The sequence below is a fragment of the Rhynchophorus ferrugineus genome, unplaced genomic scaffold (assembly GCF_030347505.1).
Source record: "Rhynchophorus ferrugineus isolate W39M unplaced genomic scaffold, kcgeb_rfMv2 rfM9, whole genome shotgun sequence".
NCBI lineage: Eukaryota > Metazoa > Arthropoda > Insecta > Coleoptera > Curculionidae > Rhynchophorus > Rhynchophorus ferrugineus.
Window position 1 is genome coordinate 29,875,390 of NW_027472588.1, and position 19,438 is coordinate 29,894,827.

General features: G+C 33.4%; 1 protein-coding gene across 4 annotated transcripts in view; it reads left to right on the top strand.

Moving 5' to 3' along the window:
• Window positions 1–22: 22 nt before the first annotated feature.
• The window catches only part of Rgl (Ral guanine nucleotide dissociation stimulator-like), a 73,137-nt gene continuing 53,721 nt past the window's right edge, over window positions 23–19,438 (top strand). For 2 of the 4 annotated variants that reach the window (XM_076414389.1, XM_076414390.1), the window contains exon 1: window positions 1,954–2,346. In XM_076414389.1, the coding sequence (XP_076270504.1) occupies window positions 2,125–2,346 (222 nt within the window). In that variant the 5' untranslated portion in view covers window positions 1,954–2,124. Of the gene's footprint in view, window positions 368–1,953; window positions 2,347–19,438 lie in introns of those variants that run through there. The other 2 variants (XM_076414391.1, XM_076414392.1) reach the window with 2 other exon arrangements.

Sequence of the window (19,438 nt, forward strand, 5' to 3'; positions counted from 1 at the left end):
TTTGACAACCAAAGTGAAAGCTGTCACGAAAAGACTTCACCACATCATACTTTTTTAATTTTTAATTAATATTAAGAAATTCCTTTTGTGGATGTTGTCAGTTTTTGAATGATTTGTGCTGGTTTATTTGTTGCTTTTGATATAATTTTAAGTTTCATTTAGTGCAGATTTATATTTTAAACATATAAAATATTGTCGTGTTGTGTTTGCTTTAAAAACCCTTTAGGAAGTAAGAGTTACGATTTCTCAATGCTCGTACGAGGAAGAACTAGAAATATGTGTTTTATTTCAACGATATTAGAAGAAAAACTATAGGACAATACTCAATCAAAATGCCGAGAAAAAAATGAATGATGCTGATAGCTTGGTCAGTACCAATCCATGTTTTTTTAATAAACCCTCCAGACTAACAAAACTAAGTGGTTTTGGGAATATATTTGACTCTTAGTCAGTTGAGTTTTATTTCTTTTTATTTGTTAACATATTGTTAATGGTGGTGGTTTAGGAGTATTAATCTAGAATACATGTATACATATGAATATATTGTTATAAATTATGGGGTGTTACAAAGACATTTTCATCCTATTAATGTCCAGTGACAATGCTATTGTATTACAGTTTGATGATAAACTGGCAGTGTATTGTATTTTGTTTGTTACAATTTGGTACCATGCATTTCCTTTCACGACAAAGCGCCAATTTTTATCTGTTTGAAAGTCTATATACATATATCACCGACGTTATATGTCCAAAATAAAATGGTCATCATAATGTGTTCCTTATTTGTTCAATAAGACCATTAGGTAAATGCAAAAAATAATTATTTTAATAAATAATATAAATCTATATTTTATTATAACTGGTCTCTGTAAATATAAGAATGAAGTTAAGATCTTTTATAATAATCATTACAGACATTATTAAATGGTAATTTAATTATTAAAACGAGAGAATATATAGTAACCATATTTCTCACTGGTGAATGTCATCAATTGCCAGGCAGGAAGTAATAGATTAATATTTTTTATTTGAATAACGCTGTATCATATTTATATACTTATTATGCATATACAGAAATATTTAGGAAATATTTGACTATACCTAGACAGGAGTAGTTATGAAATCAAGCTGATCAAGTTATCTGCAGTGTGAATTTATTAATTAATCAATGCCTTACGATGACACGATTTAGTGTTACATAGATCTTTCTTTATATTTCGTGTTTTTATGTACAATGTTAATATGTTTAATTGTTCGCCTCAATTTATTGTGAATAATGAAGGTATAATGAACTGCAAGATTTTGACTATTGCATTCTTATCGTCATGTCATTATTTTCTAGTATGAACTATATACCTGGCTTTTCCAGCAGCTCTAACCAGATATGAGAATTTCAGATTGTATCTACCGGAAGTAATAGTTAAAAAGGGTCAGTACTAACTCAGGTATATCTTATCTATAAAGGTAGTGTATTTTAATAAAATCTGAGCGAAATATGACCGGATGTTGATGTAGTTACGCTAATTTCCTCATAAAAATGCAGGAAGCTGAAAAAATGTCCTGTTTACGTTTAGTTTCCACAGATATACGCGTACCCGAATAGATACGGCTCGGCTCCGCGCGAAAACTCTTTCCCGGAGTAGGCGGCTGTGCACATGGCAGAGACGCGTATCGCGCCTCATTTGTTTCGATTCGGGACGGCGGCGCGTCGTTTTCAGTGAGTCGAAAATCGAGCAGGCGATCAGATTGGGGCAGGAGGAGTGCTTTTAGGACCCTCGGGGGGAAAATCGAGTTCGTAAACCCGAGAGGGTTCGCCTATCGATTCGACGTGAAGGGGGAGAACGAAGAGTGTGTCATTCCGCCCCCCTCGGCCCTCGCGAGTTGTTTCGTTCGGTGGTTTTTCGTGTTTTTTACCCTCGCTTGTTGTGATCGTTATTTTCGGGTTTTTCATGACTTAAACTGTGTTTGAATTTCAACATATTCGGTCGAAGTGTAGAGTAATATCGTCGATATTTGTATTATTAGTTTTTGCATGCATTCCCTGTAAAGGTCGGTCCGTTTTCGTTCTTGGATCCGTTTAAGCAAAAAAATAAAATCAAAACGGCAAGCGGGAAACCTTCTGTGATGTTGTTGCCTACGACTAATTCTAACTGCCCCATCGGTTTCCAAAACGACATCTACCACGAAGTGGCCGAGAAAACCAAGTTCCTGACGTTGAAGTGCACGAGGAAAAGCGGCAGCAGTAACGGGCATTCGCGGAGCAAGAGCGCGGACAGGAACAAATTCCGTTTTTGTGCCTGCACGGGCCCGCGGAAGAGTAAAAAATCGTCCAAGTGGTATGTGAAGGTAGGTTAGGAACCATTGTTTTCTTTTTATGGGTTCGGCCCGTGTCGCAATCGAGGAGTTAATACTGTCGACAGATCGAATGTAAATCATGATAATGGGGTTTAAATAACTAGATCGTAAATAATCGTAGGTAGGATAGAATGCACATTCAGATATTACGAGTATATTGAACTGTAGCCCAGCATGATTATGTCGTTCCATTTTTTTTTCAACTAAGTATACGGATTTGATAATGGAAATTATGTATTGAGCTTCAAGAATTGTTGATAACTGTAAAATGGGATTCCTACAGTAATTTTTTACAAGTATTGTTAGGTGCCAATAATTTAAAAAAATAACATACACAAACTTTTATTTTACTGAAATAAAACGTTGACGACTGTTGAAGAGCGAGCGTAAAACGATATTGATGGATTAAATCAATCCTAACGAATCAAATCTCTACCTCTAGACATCTCCCTCAATACACTTTCAGGTGTTGTTCCGTATCAGTCGCTCGATATAATATCTCTTTCTTAAAGAAACGATCTGAAGGATGTACTTAGTCGATGTCCCATCTGGACAGCTTAGAGTCTTTGTCCGCCAGTTTGCTTTGAATGATCTCATTAGCACTGCTTTACCTAAATTTCCATAGTATATCATGTATGGAATTGTTTTCCAAGTTTTGGTGGTTCCAAAATAGTAATACATGGGCTGAACGTATTCTCCATCAATAGCCACGCTCTAACATTTCAATACCACTTTTGTAGAACGATTTATCTTTTGCCTCAAAATAGGCCTCAGTTTCAGCGATAACCTCTTCATTCGAGCGGTGAGTATTTTTTTGACGTTTTCGAATAGCCAGTAGTCGCTGGTAGCCAAATCTGGCGAATGTGGTGGATCTGGGAATAATTCGAAGTTCAATTCATCTAGTTTTATTCATTCTTTTGATTGATTTGTATGATATGGTGCGTTGTCTTGATGAAACAAATTTTTTTTCTTTGCCTAAGCGGTCGTTTCTTTTCAATTTCTGCCTTCAAACGCTCCAACAACGCTATATAATATTCACTGTTAATGGTATTTCCCTTCTGAAGATAGTCGATGAATCAATGAATGATGAAAACCACGCACCTCTCAAAGTACCGCGGTCATAACCTTTCCATAACAATCGGCTGGTTGTGATTTCGATGGCTTTGAACGAGGTTCACCCTTTGTTATCCATTCAAATGACGATCGTTTTGATTCCGGTGTGAAGTGATGGATCCAAGTTTCATCAATTGTCACATATCGATGCAAAAATTCCGGTTTGTTAGTTTAAACATGGCCAAACACTGCTCAGAATCATCACGTTCTTGTTTTTGGTCAACAGTGAGCAAATGCGGCGACACCCACTTTGAACACAGGTTTCTTATAGTGAAATGCTCATGCAATATAAAACCACAATTCTTCTGGTATCTTTACGATGTTAGCTAATTCACGCAACTTCACTTTTCGATTATTCAGAATGATTTTGTGGACCTATTTGATGTTTTCTGGTGTTAGGCATCATCGGTGTCTTTACGACCACGTTCAAAGTCACCAAACCAACATTTTATTGTTGTTTCTGATGGAGCGGAGTCCTTATAACACTTTTCAAGCCATTGCTTTGCTTGAACGGTATTTTTTCCCACCAAGAAGCAAAAAATCGTGTAAAATTAAAACACGAAATTGTTTTTGATCCATTGTTTTGAAAATAACAAAAATAGTGTTACTCTTAGCACAATAACTCACAAACTTATGAGTGAAATGCCATGCAATTTTAATAGCTTTCCTTAGAAGGTTGGTACTAACTGAAAAGGTGATGAATGTGTACGAATATTCGTCGGGTCGGTCAGTCGGTCGAAATGTGTGGCTGCCGCTGTGATTATTTGTCCGAACACTCACTACTATTTTTGGAAGGAATTTGCACGAGAACTGAAAACACTGGTTGAAGAAATACTGTTTATTTTAATATTAAATTATACATGTGGTCGACGGGAGAATTGACAGGATATTAGGTTAGGTAGAGGAAGTACGGTAGCGCTGTGGAAGTGGTAGTGTTACAAGGGGATGGAGAAGAGAACGAGACGTCGTCGTGATGGTCTTTTATAGCCTGGAACTGCATGGTACCAATCCACCGGCGTTGCCAACCTTTGTACTTGTTGGTGAATTCGTGGTGCCCTAAAGGGTCGTAGCGGTCGCCACAAATGTAATAAAACTAGCGCCATCTATGTGTTAGGCTCGGGACTTTTCAGACTATGTAACTGCAAGCTTCTGTTCAAATTACAACAGATTGTATTAGTTCACAGCAATTTCTGACCACCTTTGATAGCCTTACACCATGAACTATGATGCTTGTGCTGAGAATCTACTGACTAGGGGTGTTTTTCAAAACATGGATGATTACTATTTGTCATACTTTATAGCTAGGGGTTTCAGTAAATAGATCGCAAATAATCGAAGGTAGGATAGAATCTACACTCAGATATTACGGGTATACTGAACTGTATAGTCCAAGTGATTTCGATTTTTTATACCTTTTTTCTACTTTTCCAAGTATATGGTTAATTTTTGATAATGGAAGTTAATATTAATAATCTATTTAGCTTTAGAAATATATCAGATATATATCAGCTATTCCTATTAAATAATTTATTGAGAAATTATGGTTTTGTTGATAATTATAAAATGGGGATTCCTACACTAATTTTTACAAATATTATTAGTTACCAATAATTAAAAAAATATGGTGATAGGATATATGATGGGATTTCTATACTAATGTTTACAAATATTAATAATTACCACTAATTTAAAAAATTGGTGATATTTCGTTAAGTTATGAAATGTGAAGAGGTTAAAACACACAAAAACTTCTATTTTACGGAAGTAATAGCGAGCAAAAAACGATATTAAGGGTTTAAATCAATTTAGTCAATTTTAGTATAACTAAAACCCCCATCTCTAGACGTCTCGCTCAATACACTATTTAGTCTTAACATAAAGACATAGTATTGTTCCTTCGAATACATAATCTTCGTCAGACCGTATCAGTCGCGCGATATAACAGCTCCCTCTTAAAGAAACGACCAAAGCGTCATGCCTTCGTCCGCCAGTTTGTCTTGAATAACCTTCTGAATAGCACTAAAGTAGCACCTAAATTTCCATGGTAACAGGTCAATTGAAAAGTCGCGGCCTGACACATAGATGACGCTACTAGAATTAAATCCATATATTTTTTAGTTAGCCCTAACCCGCAAAAGATGAGTGTATACATTTGACAGTTGTCGGATCATTACTTTGTGAATTATAGCATTTTGAATGAAGCAACTTTTGTTATTGTGAAAAAATGGATAAAAAGGAATTTCGCATGTTGATAAAATATTGCTTTTTGAAGGGAAAAAATACAGTTCAAGCAAAAAATTGACTTGATGCCGAGTTTCCGGACCCTGCCTCATGAAAATCAACCATCAGGGATTGGTATGCTAAGTTTAGACGTGGTGAAATGAGCACCGAAGATGGTGAACGCAGTGGACGCCCAAAAGAGGTTGTTACCGACGAAAACATTAAAAATATTCACAAAATGATTTTCAAAGATCGTAAATTGAAACTGAATGAAATACCAGAAACTCTAAAGATATCAACTGAACGTGTACATCATATAATTCACGAATATTTAGGTATAAGAGCTCAGTGCCAAGTGGGTGGCGCGCAAGCCCACTTTTGACCAAAAACGACGACGAATTGATGATTCGGAGCAATGTTTGAAGATGATCAAGTATAAGATCAGTAATAAACCCGAGTTTTTACATCGATATGTGACAATGGATGAAACATGGATCCATTATTTCACTCCCGAATCCCATCTGTCCAATGTACAGTCATCCGAGTGGACTGCACACGATGAAAGCGTGGGAAAACGCAACAGTCGCCTGGCAAGGTTATGGCGTCTGTATCTTGAAAAAGGAAGGACCATCAACAGCGACTATTCCATAGCGTTATTGGACCGTTGAAGAAAAAGAAAGTGCTGCTTCACCAAGACAATGCACCGTGTCACGAGTCAGTGAAAACGATGGCAAGAATCCATGAATTGGGCTTCGAATTGCTTCCTTATCCACCATATTCTCCAGATCTGCCCCCCAGCGACTATTTTCTGTTCTCAGATCTCAAACAATGCTTGCTGGGAACAAATTTTCGTCGAATGAAGAGGTGATCGCCAAAACTGAGGCCTATTTTGAATCAAAGGACAAATTATACTATAAAAATGGTATCGAAAAGTTGGAGGGTCGCTGTAATCGGTGAACATCACCCTTGAAGGGAATTATCTTGAATAAGAAAAGCTAATTTTGCCAAAAAAATGTGTTTTGGTATGGTAGGCTGGGGACTTTTCAATTGACCTCTTAGGTAAGCTTCAATCCACCTTTTATGGTTTTGCAGTTTCAGCTGCGGTATTTTTTGCCAAACCCCACTGAACTACCTCAAGTAATGCTTCGAGTAACTGCGAGACGATTGACAACCCAACGTCGACCTGCCTTCTTTTCTTGATAATTAGTTTGATTCCGGATAATTGAAAGAATTCAAAACAGAACTGAATGAATTCATTCCTTGAAGTGATGAAATGTGAAGGGTACAAAACATGAATACAAAAATCCTTTGTTTCACTTTAAAAAACTATTTTATTATATATAAAAACGTTAGCGACAGTTGAATGGCAAGCACAATCATACTGGGGATATTATTATACTGAGGTTATCTATTCTAACATAAATAAAATCCTTGTCTAGATGTCTCATTCAAAACACCATTCGGTCTTAACACAAGCACTTAATATATAATAGAAATTAATTGATGAAAGAAAAAACATTTTTGGCAATTACCTGTCTTAAAGTTCCTGCAGGAGTGGTTCCAGTGAAGAGTGGCCATTGCTGAACTTGGTCTCTTTTCCAAAACCATTGGAACCTTCCAATATCCCCTGACAAAGCTTTGTTTTAGTATTAACCTTGGTAAATCTTACTTTCTCTATCTAAAATCAAAATCTTGGATCAGTTATTGATGGATTGCTATGAATTCTGACACTAGTTTAAAAAAAACATATTGCATTACCAATTTATGCATCTTAACTCGTTTTGGAACTGAGGTATCAAGTCTACGCTACCCCTTAACATTCATTTGTTTTGATGTAGGGCTATGATGGTAGATCCAAGTCTTATCCATGGTAATAAAACAGTACACACATACCTTTTGATTAACTCTCAAGTTGCATTTGAATGTATTTCTGTTTATTACCATTATTAGCTAAAATACTGATTACATGAAACAAAATTGAAAAACGAAATCGAAATCGATTCGAATACAAAATTTTATACCAATATATTGCTATTGTAGTACTGAAAGTTAGTACATTTACGGTAAAAAACAAATATTGGTGCTGGTATAAGCCTATTTAAGCGTGGAGTATTGAATATTTCAAAATATGACATGTATAATTTAATTTTTCATTCGGTTAGCAAAGATAACGAATATAACAAGTCATTGCTTTATTTCAATCTGTTATCTATCGCGTAGGCCTTTGAAATTTCGTTTCCAGAAGCAAGAAACATCTGCTGGCCGATTTATTATCCAAAATGCGATATAATCTTGGTCGTTCCCGCTTTGGATCAAAGGATTAAGTCGTAAATATGTCCATTATATTCGCATAAAACCATGAACGCAGAAAATGGAAAGAGCATTAGGGATTATAATGTTTAAATGCTGATAAAATTATTTAAAAAATCGTTATTTTTTATAAAAGCGTCAGCAATGACGGAAAGGTTTCGTTACATTATCAGTGCATAAAAGAGGGACACCTGTTTTAAATGGAATTATATTTTTATTTTAGACATTTCAACAACAGAAATATTTTATTTAGTTCTTTTCTTTTTTGTACATAATACTAACTTGCTGAACTTGCTTATTCCATATCTCTACTCAAATATATACTAGAATATTAGAGGAAGATTATATTAACGAAATATTTAAGAATGTATCAGATGCGTGTAGTAATAACGGATTTGTTTTCGAAAATTTAACGGAAGATCAATAATAATGTTTGTATGTTAATGTGATACTAGAATAAGACATATTTCAAGACTAGTTTATTTAACGAAAGCACCACTAAAAATTGCCTTTCTAGGTTAGAAGAACACACCATATACCAAATGCGTTATGTTAGTTTTTTTGACTTCATTAACCTGATAATTACGATTCCTATTTGAGAGCGTACAAAGAAATTTCTCTAGATCTCCATACTGAATGTTGGTAAAAACGTTCTGATCATATCGCGTCGTGTTCGTCCTTTTCATCGTATGATGGTATTGATGCATGTAGAATTTATAAGCGATATAAGTTTAATTATGTTTGACATTGAAGAAAACATGCTATGTAACTACGAAGATACACTTTCTGTTGACATTAATTATGTATTATCTATGTACTATTCCTTACAGTTGTATCTTATTTAGTTTTATTGCATAACAAATAATAAGGACTTACGAAAGCAATTGATTGGTCTAATATATAGGGCGTTCCAAAACATGAAATTCGAATTAATAAGTTTTAATGAGAATTATGTATGGAATATCACATCGGGCTTTCATGGCTTTGCTTGCATTTGCTCAACCTTTTGTCAAAACATTTTGTTTGAATTTAGTTGGTACTATATTGAATATACGGATAAATGTAAATTAATACCAATTATTAAAAAAAATTTATGATGATATTTCGATATGACAGATAAGTTATGAAATGTGAAAAGTTCAAAACACCCAAAACCTATTATTTTTCCGAAGTAAAACGTTGGTAACTTTTGTATAGCGAGCACAAAACGATATTGAGGGTTTAAATCAATTCTAACATAAACCAAATCCCTATTTCTAGAGGTCTCCCTAATCACACCCTTCAGTCTTAACATAAACACATGACCTAGTTGTTTTGAAATAAACAGTCTTCGTAGCCAAGACCATATTAGTCGCGCGATGTAACACCCCCTCCTAAAGAAACGACCAGATGAATGTACTTGTTCATTTTCCATGCCACATTTTACAGTCTTGCCTAGGACAATCACAAATATAAATTTACGACCATGCCCCAGCATTCGAACCCGTGGCTATCGCAACAGTAGGAGGACCGCCCTGTCGCCTTTATTACTGCGCTACCAAAACGGCAGTTGTAACAATTAACAAAGTCATCAAGCTTAGTAGTAGCTTAGTATGTTATTGATGTTCAGTAATCTGCTCTATGAATACTTCGATGTGTTAGTTTTGTAAGCATTGTTTTTAAGGAGTTGTAAGCATTGAAGACGCAAATCTTTAGTGTATATGCGTTGTATAGAGCTTATTGAGATCAGAAGGAGTTTCAAGGAGCCATTGAAGGAGTTCATTGAAGCAGCCAATAAATTCCAGCCACTAGAACATCTACATACATATATCTAAGCAACAGAAAAGCAATTGTTGAGTGTGTCACTAAATTATATCCATCAGCTTAACTTAAAACACAGCTTTGAATATCCAACGAATTTTTATTAAAGCAAAAATCAAACTTGAAAGAGAGGTCTAGTAGAATGTCGTGGCCGCTGATTTGGTGGATACTGTAGAAATGACTGAAACGACAACATTCAAAAAGCAAATGGAACTCCACGGTTCCTTATGGTGCTATACAATCATGATGCACCACAGGCTTTAGCAATTTCTCCAGTAACCTCTAAAATCATTAAAGTGTTTTAAGCCCCCTGGAGAAATGATTAAAGTTGGTGGAAAAACGTTGTTTGGTCGGCTTTACGTGCTGCTGACACAAATTTGACCAAATAGCGATTGTGTAGATAATATTTTCGGGTTTTGTGGGTTTATGGAGTACCATATTGGATATGGAAAGCGTGCGACGCTCGTTTTTATTGCTCTCTTCTCGATTGTATACTTCTCGTTGAATGATAGGTAGACGAGTTCCTCCCAAAAGAAGAAGAAAGCGTCAAAAAAAAACATAATCAAAATCATAGAAACCGATCTGAAAAATAGGAGACTAACATTGTGCGAGGCCAGAATCTGGTTCATGAATTTTCACCAACACTCTCACAGCACCGTTTCGATATTAATATTTGAATGGCTTGATTCAAGTTTTTCCCCATTTTTGTTAAGCTTAAACTGTTTTCTTGGACGGCCAAAACCTTACCGCATATTCAAATCATGCGTAAACTTTGCCTTTTTAGAATATGTAGTAATATATGACAAAGGAATGACCATAGGATGTTGTGATTTCTTTGCTATCAACACATGGAAGATAAAAATGTATAATAACAAAGTAAATGTAAAAGTGACACTGAGTGGACCGGTTCATTATCACCATCCGGTGTCAGTATTCGTGAAAAGCTAGCTTTCAATTCGTTATTAAAATTCGGACGGAATTCGTATATATGTTAGAAAACATCATGGGAAATATACTAGGACTGCGATATGCCTGAAAACCTATATGGAATTTCTCAAATGCAAATGTTTATCGTCGTCTGTCATATTCACCAGATCTTGTTAATTTTATTTTGGACGTGGAATTTAAATGCTATTAAAAAAAAAATAATAGCTGACGATATACAATACTTTGAGCACTGTTTTTTATATATTACTGGTGTTTTTATTTTAAATTAAACGGTTGGTGTAAAATGTCCATCTAAATCAACAAAAGACAATTTCATGAACTGTAATGATGTTAAATATTTCTATGGGTGCTCAAGCGCCAGATGTTTAATCTCATTAAGAGATCATGTCAACATTTTAGTTCCTGTAAAAATCTAAATTAACGTTAGATGAGAATCATGTCACTATTGCATTCAAAGATTTTTTATTTTCATACTTATTACCATATTCTTCAAGCGATTACAGATGGTGACTCCCAATATTTCTACATATTCTTCTTGCGTTTTACATGGAGCATCATCGATTAATGCCGTCAAATATTCGTTTTCAATTATTTTTTGGCTGTTGTATGTTGTTTTGTAAGAGAGTAATACAATACTACTACTCAATATTTAAGTAGTATTCAAAATAGGAATGTTTTATCAATGAATCATTGAATCTTACGGTGATTGAACTGAAGATATAGAGCGCGTGTGAGAATGAAAATACAGATGAGATGATTTCGTATAAAAAAGTAGTTAGATGTTTTAAGTGCCATATCTGTTGTTTAATACTTTTTGAATATTATTGTATCCACTATTATGCCAAAAAGCAATGATGAAACGAATTCTTCTTGGCAAACCGCTTTTAGTAACTTGGGTCTCAATTACCTATGGAAAGAGATAGACTACCACTATCATACATGTTTACTTATTTACGCGAACTATACTTAAGCTATTTAAACATCTTTTAAGACAAAATAACCTTACCTAATATTATTATAAAAAGCTGTGGTATTAGGAGTGTGGCTGATTGTTACTGTAAAGGTCTTCTTTCATTATTATTTTTGAAACCATTGAGCAAGTTATTGTTGCTTAAAAGCATCCTTTTTTGCAAGATTTTATTAATGTTTCAGAATTATAATAATATATTAAAAAATACAAAACTATTAAAATATGCTAATAATATGCATTCTACTCAATCAACTCTGCGTAATATTCTGAAGTCGGAATCAAAAAATTCCGGATTAAGACGTCGCGATACTAAAAAAATTTTTCCTGTCTTTCAACCTTTTTAAAAAATAGTAAAAGAAATTCAGAATCCATACTTCTGGATACAGAGACATGAATATAAAACGATATTCACTATATTTCAAGTAAATAATTTAAGTAGAAATTGATTTATCATTATCATTGGGTCGTTTAAAGTTCGGGACAAAGTTTCTGACAGGAAGAATAGTACTTAATATCGAAATTTGGTAATTATTGTAGTAATATAGTGGGCCTTCTACTTTATAATTAACATTTTCTGAAGTTCTTTCAGCTAAGTATACATATTCTTAAATTAATTCTTGAAAACATGTAAAAGATTATTTAAAAATTTTAAGCCCCATATACATAAGTGGATGAAATCAGGTGGGGCTGGGTGCACCAAATGCAATCACTATATTTTAGTACGAGATATTCTGTTGTCGGGAATTAATTAATATAACGGGTCCAATAATAGTGATTCATGTAACAGAACTGAATGATTCACAAACACCACTACACTTTAAGAGGCTGACATTGATCGTGACCCTTTTCAGTGGTAATAAAAGGGGGACTATTTAATGTATAAATGTATACCACCGAATCAAGTATTTACCCAGGGGTTTCTAAACTTCTAACGCAACAAAATACTTTTATTTCCCGATTATTTTATGGAGTCCCACATCAAATAAATTGCAAATCAAAGACACTAAAATTTAAATAAGGACAAACAGTTTATTGCAAATATTTTAAAAATTTAATATCTATATTTTTTACTTTTACATTACTCTAGTTCAAAGGGATAGAATTATCTCTGGTGCTGCAGAACATATAACCGAATCAATCTATAAAATTCGATTTATGTTGGTACTGGTTGACCCTGTTGATAATTAGTGGTTACAAACCGGCAAACGTTGTAAACCAAAATTCTAAACTACATTGAAACAACCTCATTTAAACCCAAATATATATTTTTCAGAAACTCTCACATAAATGATATTGCTTCAACAGTGGCGTCATCTATGTGTCAGTATTTAGATTAAAACATGTCCCAGGCATTTGGAACTTGGCGGAAACTATAATGATCTCAAAATATGGGAAGTTAACAAATGAAATAGAAGCCTACAGACCTATCACTGTTAAAAAGAATAAAACCTATCATAGAGAGAAAAAACCTAATACCAACACACCAGTTTGGGTTTATTAACAAGCATTCAACAATTGACCAGGTCGACAGAATAACATAAGTTATTGAAAAAGCCTACGAAAGTCAAAAAGTATGTTTAGCTATATTCTTAGATGTAGCACTTCGATAAGGTTTGGCATGAAGGCCTTGTTCATGAACTATAGAAAATGTTATCAAAACAACACGCCGAACTATTAAAATCCGTATTAGAACTAGAATTTTTAGATACGAACAAGAAGAAGCTTACTCTATAATAAAAGAAGCTAAAACAGGTGTACCACAAGGAAGTGTACTGGGGCCAATGCTTTATCTACTCTATACTTACGATTGCTACATTTGCTGATGAATCTGCGATTATAGCTGTCGGAGACAATAGTGAACAAACCTCACGAATATTACAACCGGCAAGTGACAATATAAATAATTGGACACAAGCTTGGAAAATAAAAATTAACGAAAGTAAATTTGTGCATGTGCAGTTCACCTACAATCAGACCGTACAAGCACCAATAACATTAAATAATACTACCATTTCATATAGCAACAACTCGGAATGAATCTTGATGCAAAACTTCGTTGGAAGAAACATATAAGGAAGAAAAGAAAATAACTGGAATTGAAATATAGGAAAATGTACTGGCTAATTGGAAGCAAATACTGAAACTTATGGACATACGGAGTTCAATTATGGGGATGTTCTGCAAAGAGTAACATAAACAAAATACAAATTTTTCAGAACAAAGTCCTGAGAGGTATTGTGAACGCACCCAAATACTATAGGACTGATTACCTACATCGAGACCTTCGGATATACACAGTCAGTCAAGAAATTAAGAGAATTGCAAGGGGGCCTGAGGAAATATTCCATTCTCATGAGAATATTGAAGTATTTCAGCTTTTGAATACCACCAGAACAGGACACAGACGCAAAAGAATCAAACCATCCGATCTTGTTTAGTGTTGTGTAGTGAGGTTCATATAATGGAGGTGATATGCATAAACATTATCTCATCAGAGACTGAGATAGGGCCGATGGGTCCTCCTAGTTATATACCTAGATTTAAGTTATCATAAAAACAAATTATAGGTTAGTTGGAAACGATTAGTAACAAGGTAACAATTAAATATTAAGTAATGTGTTATGTGGTTCTAGCTGATATTCAATGAATATGACATGTCTGTTTAGAAAACAATACCTCAAAATAAATTAGCTAAAAATAAGTAAACATCTTTAAACCAGCGTAAATCTGGGAAATTTGTTGATTATTTTAAAATAGCATCGTTTATTTTCATCCTCATTTTATATGCAGTAAATTGTAATGTTTTACTTTATAATAACACACTAAAAATGGGTTTTAACGATGGAAGTCAAAAAACCAATAAATTAGTTATTGAACCAAATACCCCAACAGATTTATTCTTTTGAAAAAATTGGTTTATTTCGAATTTGTTGAAAAGTGTTGGCACTGGGTATCACCTACTGACATATTTATTGTATATAGAATATTGAAAACAAAGCTGCGTTTATTGGTAACTAAATTAAACAAGTGTGTCTGCTTTTTGGTTTTAGAAAATAACACTTCTTGGTACCAAACTGGTTTTGTTTTAATTATATTCGTCAGCATTTTCTTAAAAAAGATCCACTTTGAAATTCAAATACATTTAAATTATTATGTTTTTAAACGACCCTATGTAGTAATTTATATTCCAAAAGTCAAAAGAAGCAACAACCAAGGAAACAATGCAAGTCAAAATAAATTAGTTATTGGAGCCAATATCGCAACAGATTTATTTTTTAGAAAAATGTATTTATTTCAAATTTGTTGAAATATGTGGACACTCGGTATCACCTACTGACATTTTTATTGTATATAGAATATTGAAAACAAAACTGAGTTGCAAGCAGCTTGAAGGCTTGAGCGTTTGGCACGGAAACCGAATTATTCATTCGGGATTATGTAGTGTGCGCCTGTGAAACTGTTTAAGGCGTGTAATATCGCTTTTTCGGCAAGTTTGGAAAAACCTTTGAAAAACTTGCTAACCTCTTAGTTCGTCCTATTTAAGGTGGTGTGTATGTCACTCCCACTCTGAAATTATACAGTATCTCACAGTCACCTTTTCTTGGAACCAATAGTCCATTTATACGGGTTTTTCCATTCCCAAGCAAACTAGAGCCCAGACACTGGCAATAAAATGTTCTGCCAGAGAAACCGAAAACGTCATAAGGCTATAAAAAGGCAAATAACAACGGTATTTTGGGAAATACATATAATAATTTTATAAACATATTTAACAATGTTTCTAATTTATCTCTCTGACATCCTGCACACCAACAAGTAAGGAATGTCTAAATAAATAACACTATTTTGAATTATTTATCTATGTGCATTTCTTCTCGTCATTTCAATATGATTATGTCGTTAAAAGTGTAAAGACTTATAATCAGATAGCAACTATATTTTAGCATAATTCCGAATCTTAAGGATAATTCTTGTATACCCGAGATCAGCTAACCAGTGAAGTAGTAGATAGCAGCATTAGTTTGATACAATACCGAAATAAAACAGATAAAGAGAGAAATAATCCTCGTATAAAACTGATATGACAGCATGAAAATGGGAGGAGATTTAGCAACACGCATGGATATATTCAATGTATATACAATTTTAACAATAATTTTATTTTATTTATTTATTGAGTAGATTTGAGGAATATATATTGATTTATTTATCTCGCACTCGTCTTGCTTGTGAATTAATCCAAGTACAAATGAAATGTAATAATAAATTAATGTATATAATTAAGTTTGTACTAAACATATCTAATAAATATGTTATCAAAAAAAAAAAAGATTGAGCAGGTGGTTTTGACATTATTCCATGTAAAATGTCTGTATAATTTTCGTAGATATAATAAATATTAGCTGCACGTATTATGGCAATATTTTCAATTTATTCAGGAAAACTGTTACATTATATAATAATTAAAATATTTTCCATAATTTTCTTCAACTTAGCAACATTGTTGTTACTGTGTCGATTCAATCATCGATCCATTTTCGCTTTTCTTCAGCATTTCGAAGCAGTCTCTCAGTGGCGATCAAAAGGCGCTATCTTTGGTGAGTACGCTTGGTGTAGCAGAACGTCTTATTCGTTCTACAACAGCCTATCCTGTACAACTCTTGCAATATGTGGCCGAGTGTTACGATTAAGAGGATGATTTTCTCTCATTTACTCGTTATTGTCCCTCTTTTTTGCAATAACATGGCATCCATTGACGCCAATAAATATCTGCAATAATAATCAATAAACTTTCATTGGGTTTTAGTCGTTTTTAATATAGTGCACCTTGCTCATGTCATTATGTGCACAGCAGGTCTTTATGGGAGGGAATATTCCGCTTCCGTGTCAAAGTAGATAGTTCTCTTAGACTAAACTACAACTTTTTGCGCTTGGGATTCTTGTAGTAAATCTACTTCTTCACGAGTCATAATATGCCACAGAAAAATCTTCTTTTTGTCTTATAAGCTGCGAAATCGCGTTGTTGAAACAGTTCAAAATATCATTTTAAGTCAACTCGTGCAGTTGCCATTTTTCTTTGCTTTAGATCATTTCCATACCTGAATGCTTAGAAATACTTGATTCGTCAACTGTTAAGGTATATCAACGTTTTTTGAGGGTTTAAGCTAGGTTTTCGTCCAATAAGTCTTTTAGTCTTCTAAACCATCCTTTATCATTGATATTAAAATCTTGACTTTTAAATTATTGAAACTAAAGCCCACAATAAATATATAGTGGAGCAATATCACTACATAACTTCCTAAAAATGTTTGATGAGCTTTGGCAGCAGCGTTCTTCAAATTAAACAAAAAAGTTATCAATATTTTTAAAGTGTTTAATTCGTATTAAAAATCTATAGTAATATATTAAAGTAGATGGATGTTTCATTATGCTATCATCAAGATTAAAAATGAAATGACACCATTCTTTAGTTCGTTGGCTGGATTCAATTTATTTACGCCAATCAGATACAGATAAAATTCTCTTAATTATTAATGATGATAATTCGAGGTTATAAACCGGTAAGAGTTGTAAGTCAGAATTGTATTTTGACGCGGCAGCATTGTGACATTCTGACGTCATATATTTTGATGACATCCATTGGTTGTTTTATTGGTAGAATATTTGTTGATATTAAGTAAACCACATTGTTAATGTTATATATTGAAGTTGTTCTCTATATAATAACAAAATACTATATTTTTCATTTACTTATACTATATTTATATTATAAAGTGCATGCGGTGAAACTATTGCTAACAAATTGAAACCACAATCATTGTAGGAATATTAGGATACATGCAATAAACGAAATAAATACCTTTATAATGATTTAATGATTACTATAATTTAAGAATATTAGCATATTAAATGTATGGGACTTCTATAACAAACGTTTTCAACGTTTAATATAAAAAATATAGTAGTTTATCATTAAAAATGTATTAAGTAGCCATTAAACATGTTATAAAAATGAATAATGAAATGTTTCTGATTTTTAATTAATATAGTCCTAAATATCAATAGAGTGTTGTTGCACATTTATCGGTAGTTGATTGAACTATTTCTTTTACTTCCTTATTTGTTAAAATTAATAATAAAGTAAAACATTTTGTTTTTTAGACCTTTGGTTGATGTGTTCACCATACCACAACGAAGATATACAAACAACAATTAATAATATAAACTATTTGTTGGTATAAAGGAAACCACATTGTTATATAGTGTTTATCTTGGATTGATAACTTTTTGTTGGAAAATTGTTATCTATTTGTTTAATTACTGTTAGTGGTTCAACAATAGGTCCAGTGGCTAATTAGTAATTCTTATGATAATTCTGATAATATGATAATCTCCTGTGTAAAATATCTTGTTCAAAGTCACTATCTATCCATTAATCAGATCGGATGGTAGTAAAAGTTTTAGTCACTCACATTTAGATGATTGGTAAGTATATTTGAATGCATTGACACTCTTTCAAAGTACTTAACATGTTAACACTTTGTATTACACTCGTAATGAATTCATTCATAACCGTAGGGCACTATAATATCCAACATTTCGTTTTGGAACCGTTGGATGAAGGTTGTATTATATTTGTTAGAAGTACTCCATAGTTGGATTTCACAGAAATAATTATCTATATAAATAGTATTTTTAATTTTACTGAAACTATCTGGATTTCATAAACTGATGGCGATGAAATTTCTCTCAAATAATTTAAGAATCTAATAATTATGAGCAACAGTTACAAGTTAAATAATTGAAATAAACATTTTAATTGTTTAATTCAATTTTAACTTAAAATGTAGTGACATTATAATTTGAATTATTGGTTTTCGGATTGGAGCCGCGTTTTTTGACTAAATGCAATCTATATCGATTGCATTTTCAATACAGAAGCTGTAATGCCGAAGCATTCCTGATCAAGCTATCCTATTTAATTACCCGATAAGAAATCTGCGTTTTTGTGATTCATTGAATGATTGGAAAACCAGTACGGTGGTATGCCAGATAGATAATTGAAGATGCCAGATCTTATAACCCATGTCTTTGTTGGGATTATTTTGGTATCAGTTTAATATTTAATCTTTTGGTATATAGTAAATCTCTAATCTCCCCATATGTTTTCTCTCAAAATAGCCTTGTGGGGTGGTTAAAACCTCGTCAGTATCCATTCATTGTTCAGCTAAAGCGCGACTGGACCGTCTATGTGTCATCCTTCCAGTTTCCCTGTAACAGGTCAATTGAAAAGTCCCCGGCCTACCATAGTAAAACACATTTTTTCGGCAAAATTAGTTTTTTTTATTCAACATAATTCCTTTCAAGGGTGATACACTGATTATAGCGACCCTCCAACTTTTCGATACCATTTTTGTAGTACGATTTGTTCTTTGCTTCAAAATAGGTCTCAGTTTCGACGATTTGAGAACAGGAAATAGTCGCTGGCGGCCAGATCTGGAGAATATGGTGGATGAGGAAGCAATTTGAAGCCCAATTCATTAATTTTTGCCATCGTTTTCACTGACTCATGACACGGTGCATTGTCTTGGTGAGGCAGCACTTTCTTTTTCTTCAAATGCAATAATTTTTCGGCGATTTCGCCCTTCAAACGGTCCAATAACGTTATGTAATAGTCGTTGTTGATGGTCCTTCCTTTTTTAAGGTAGTCAATGAAAAATA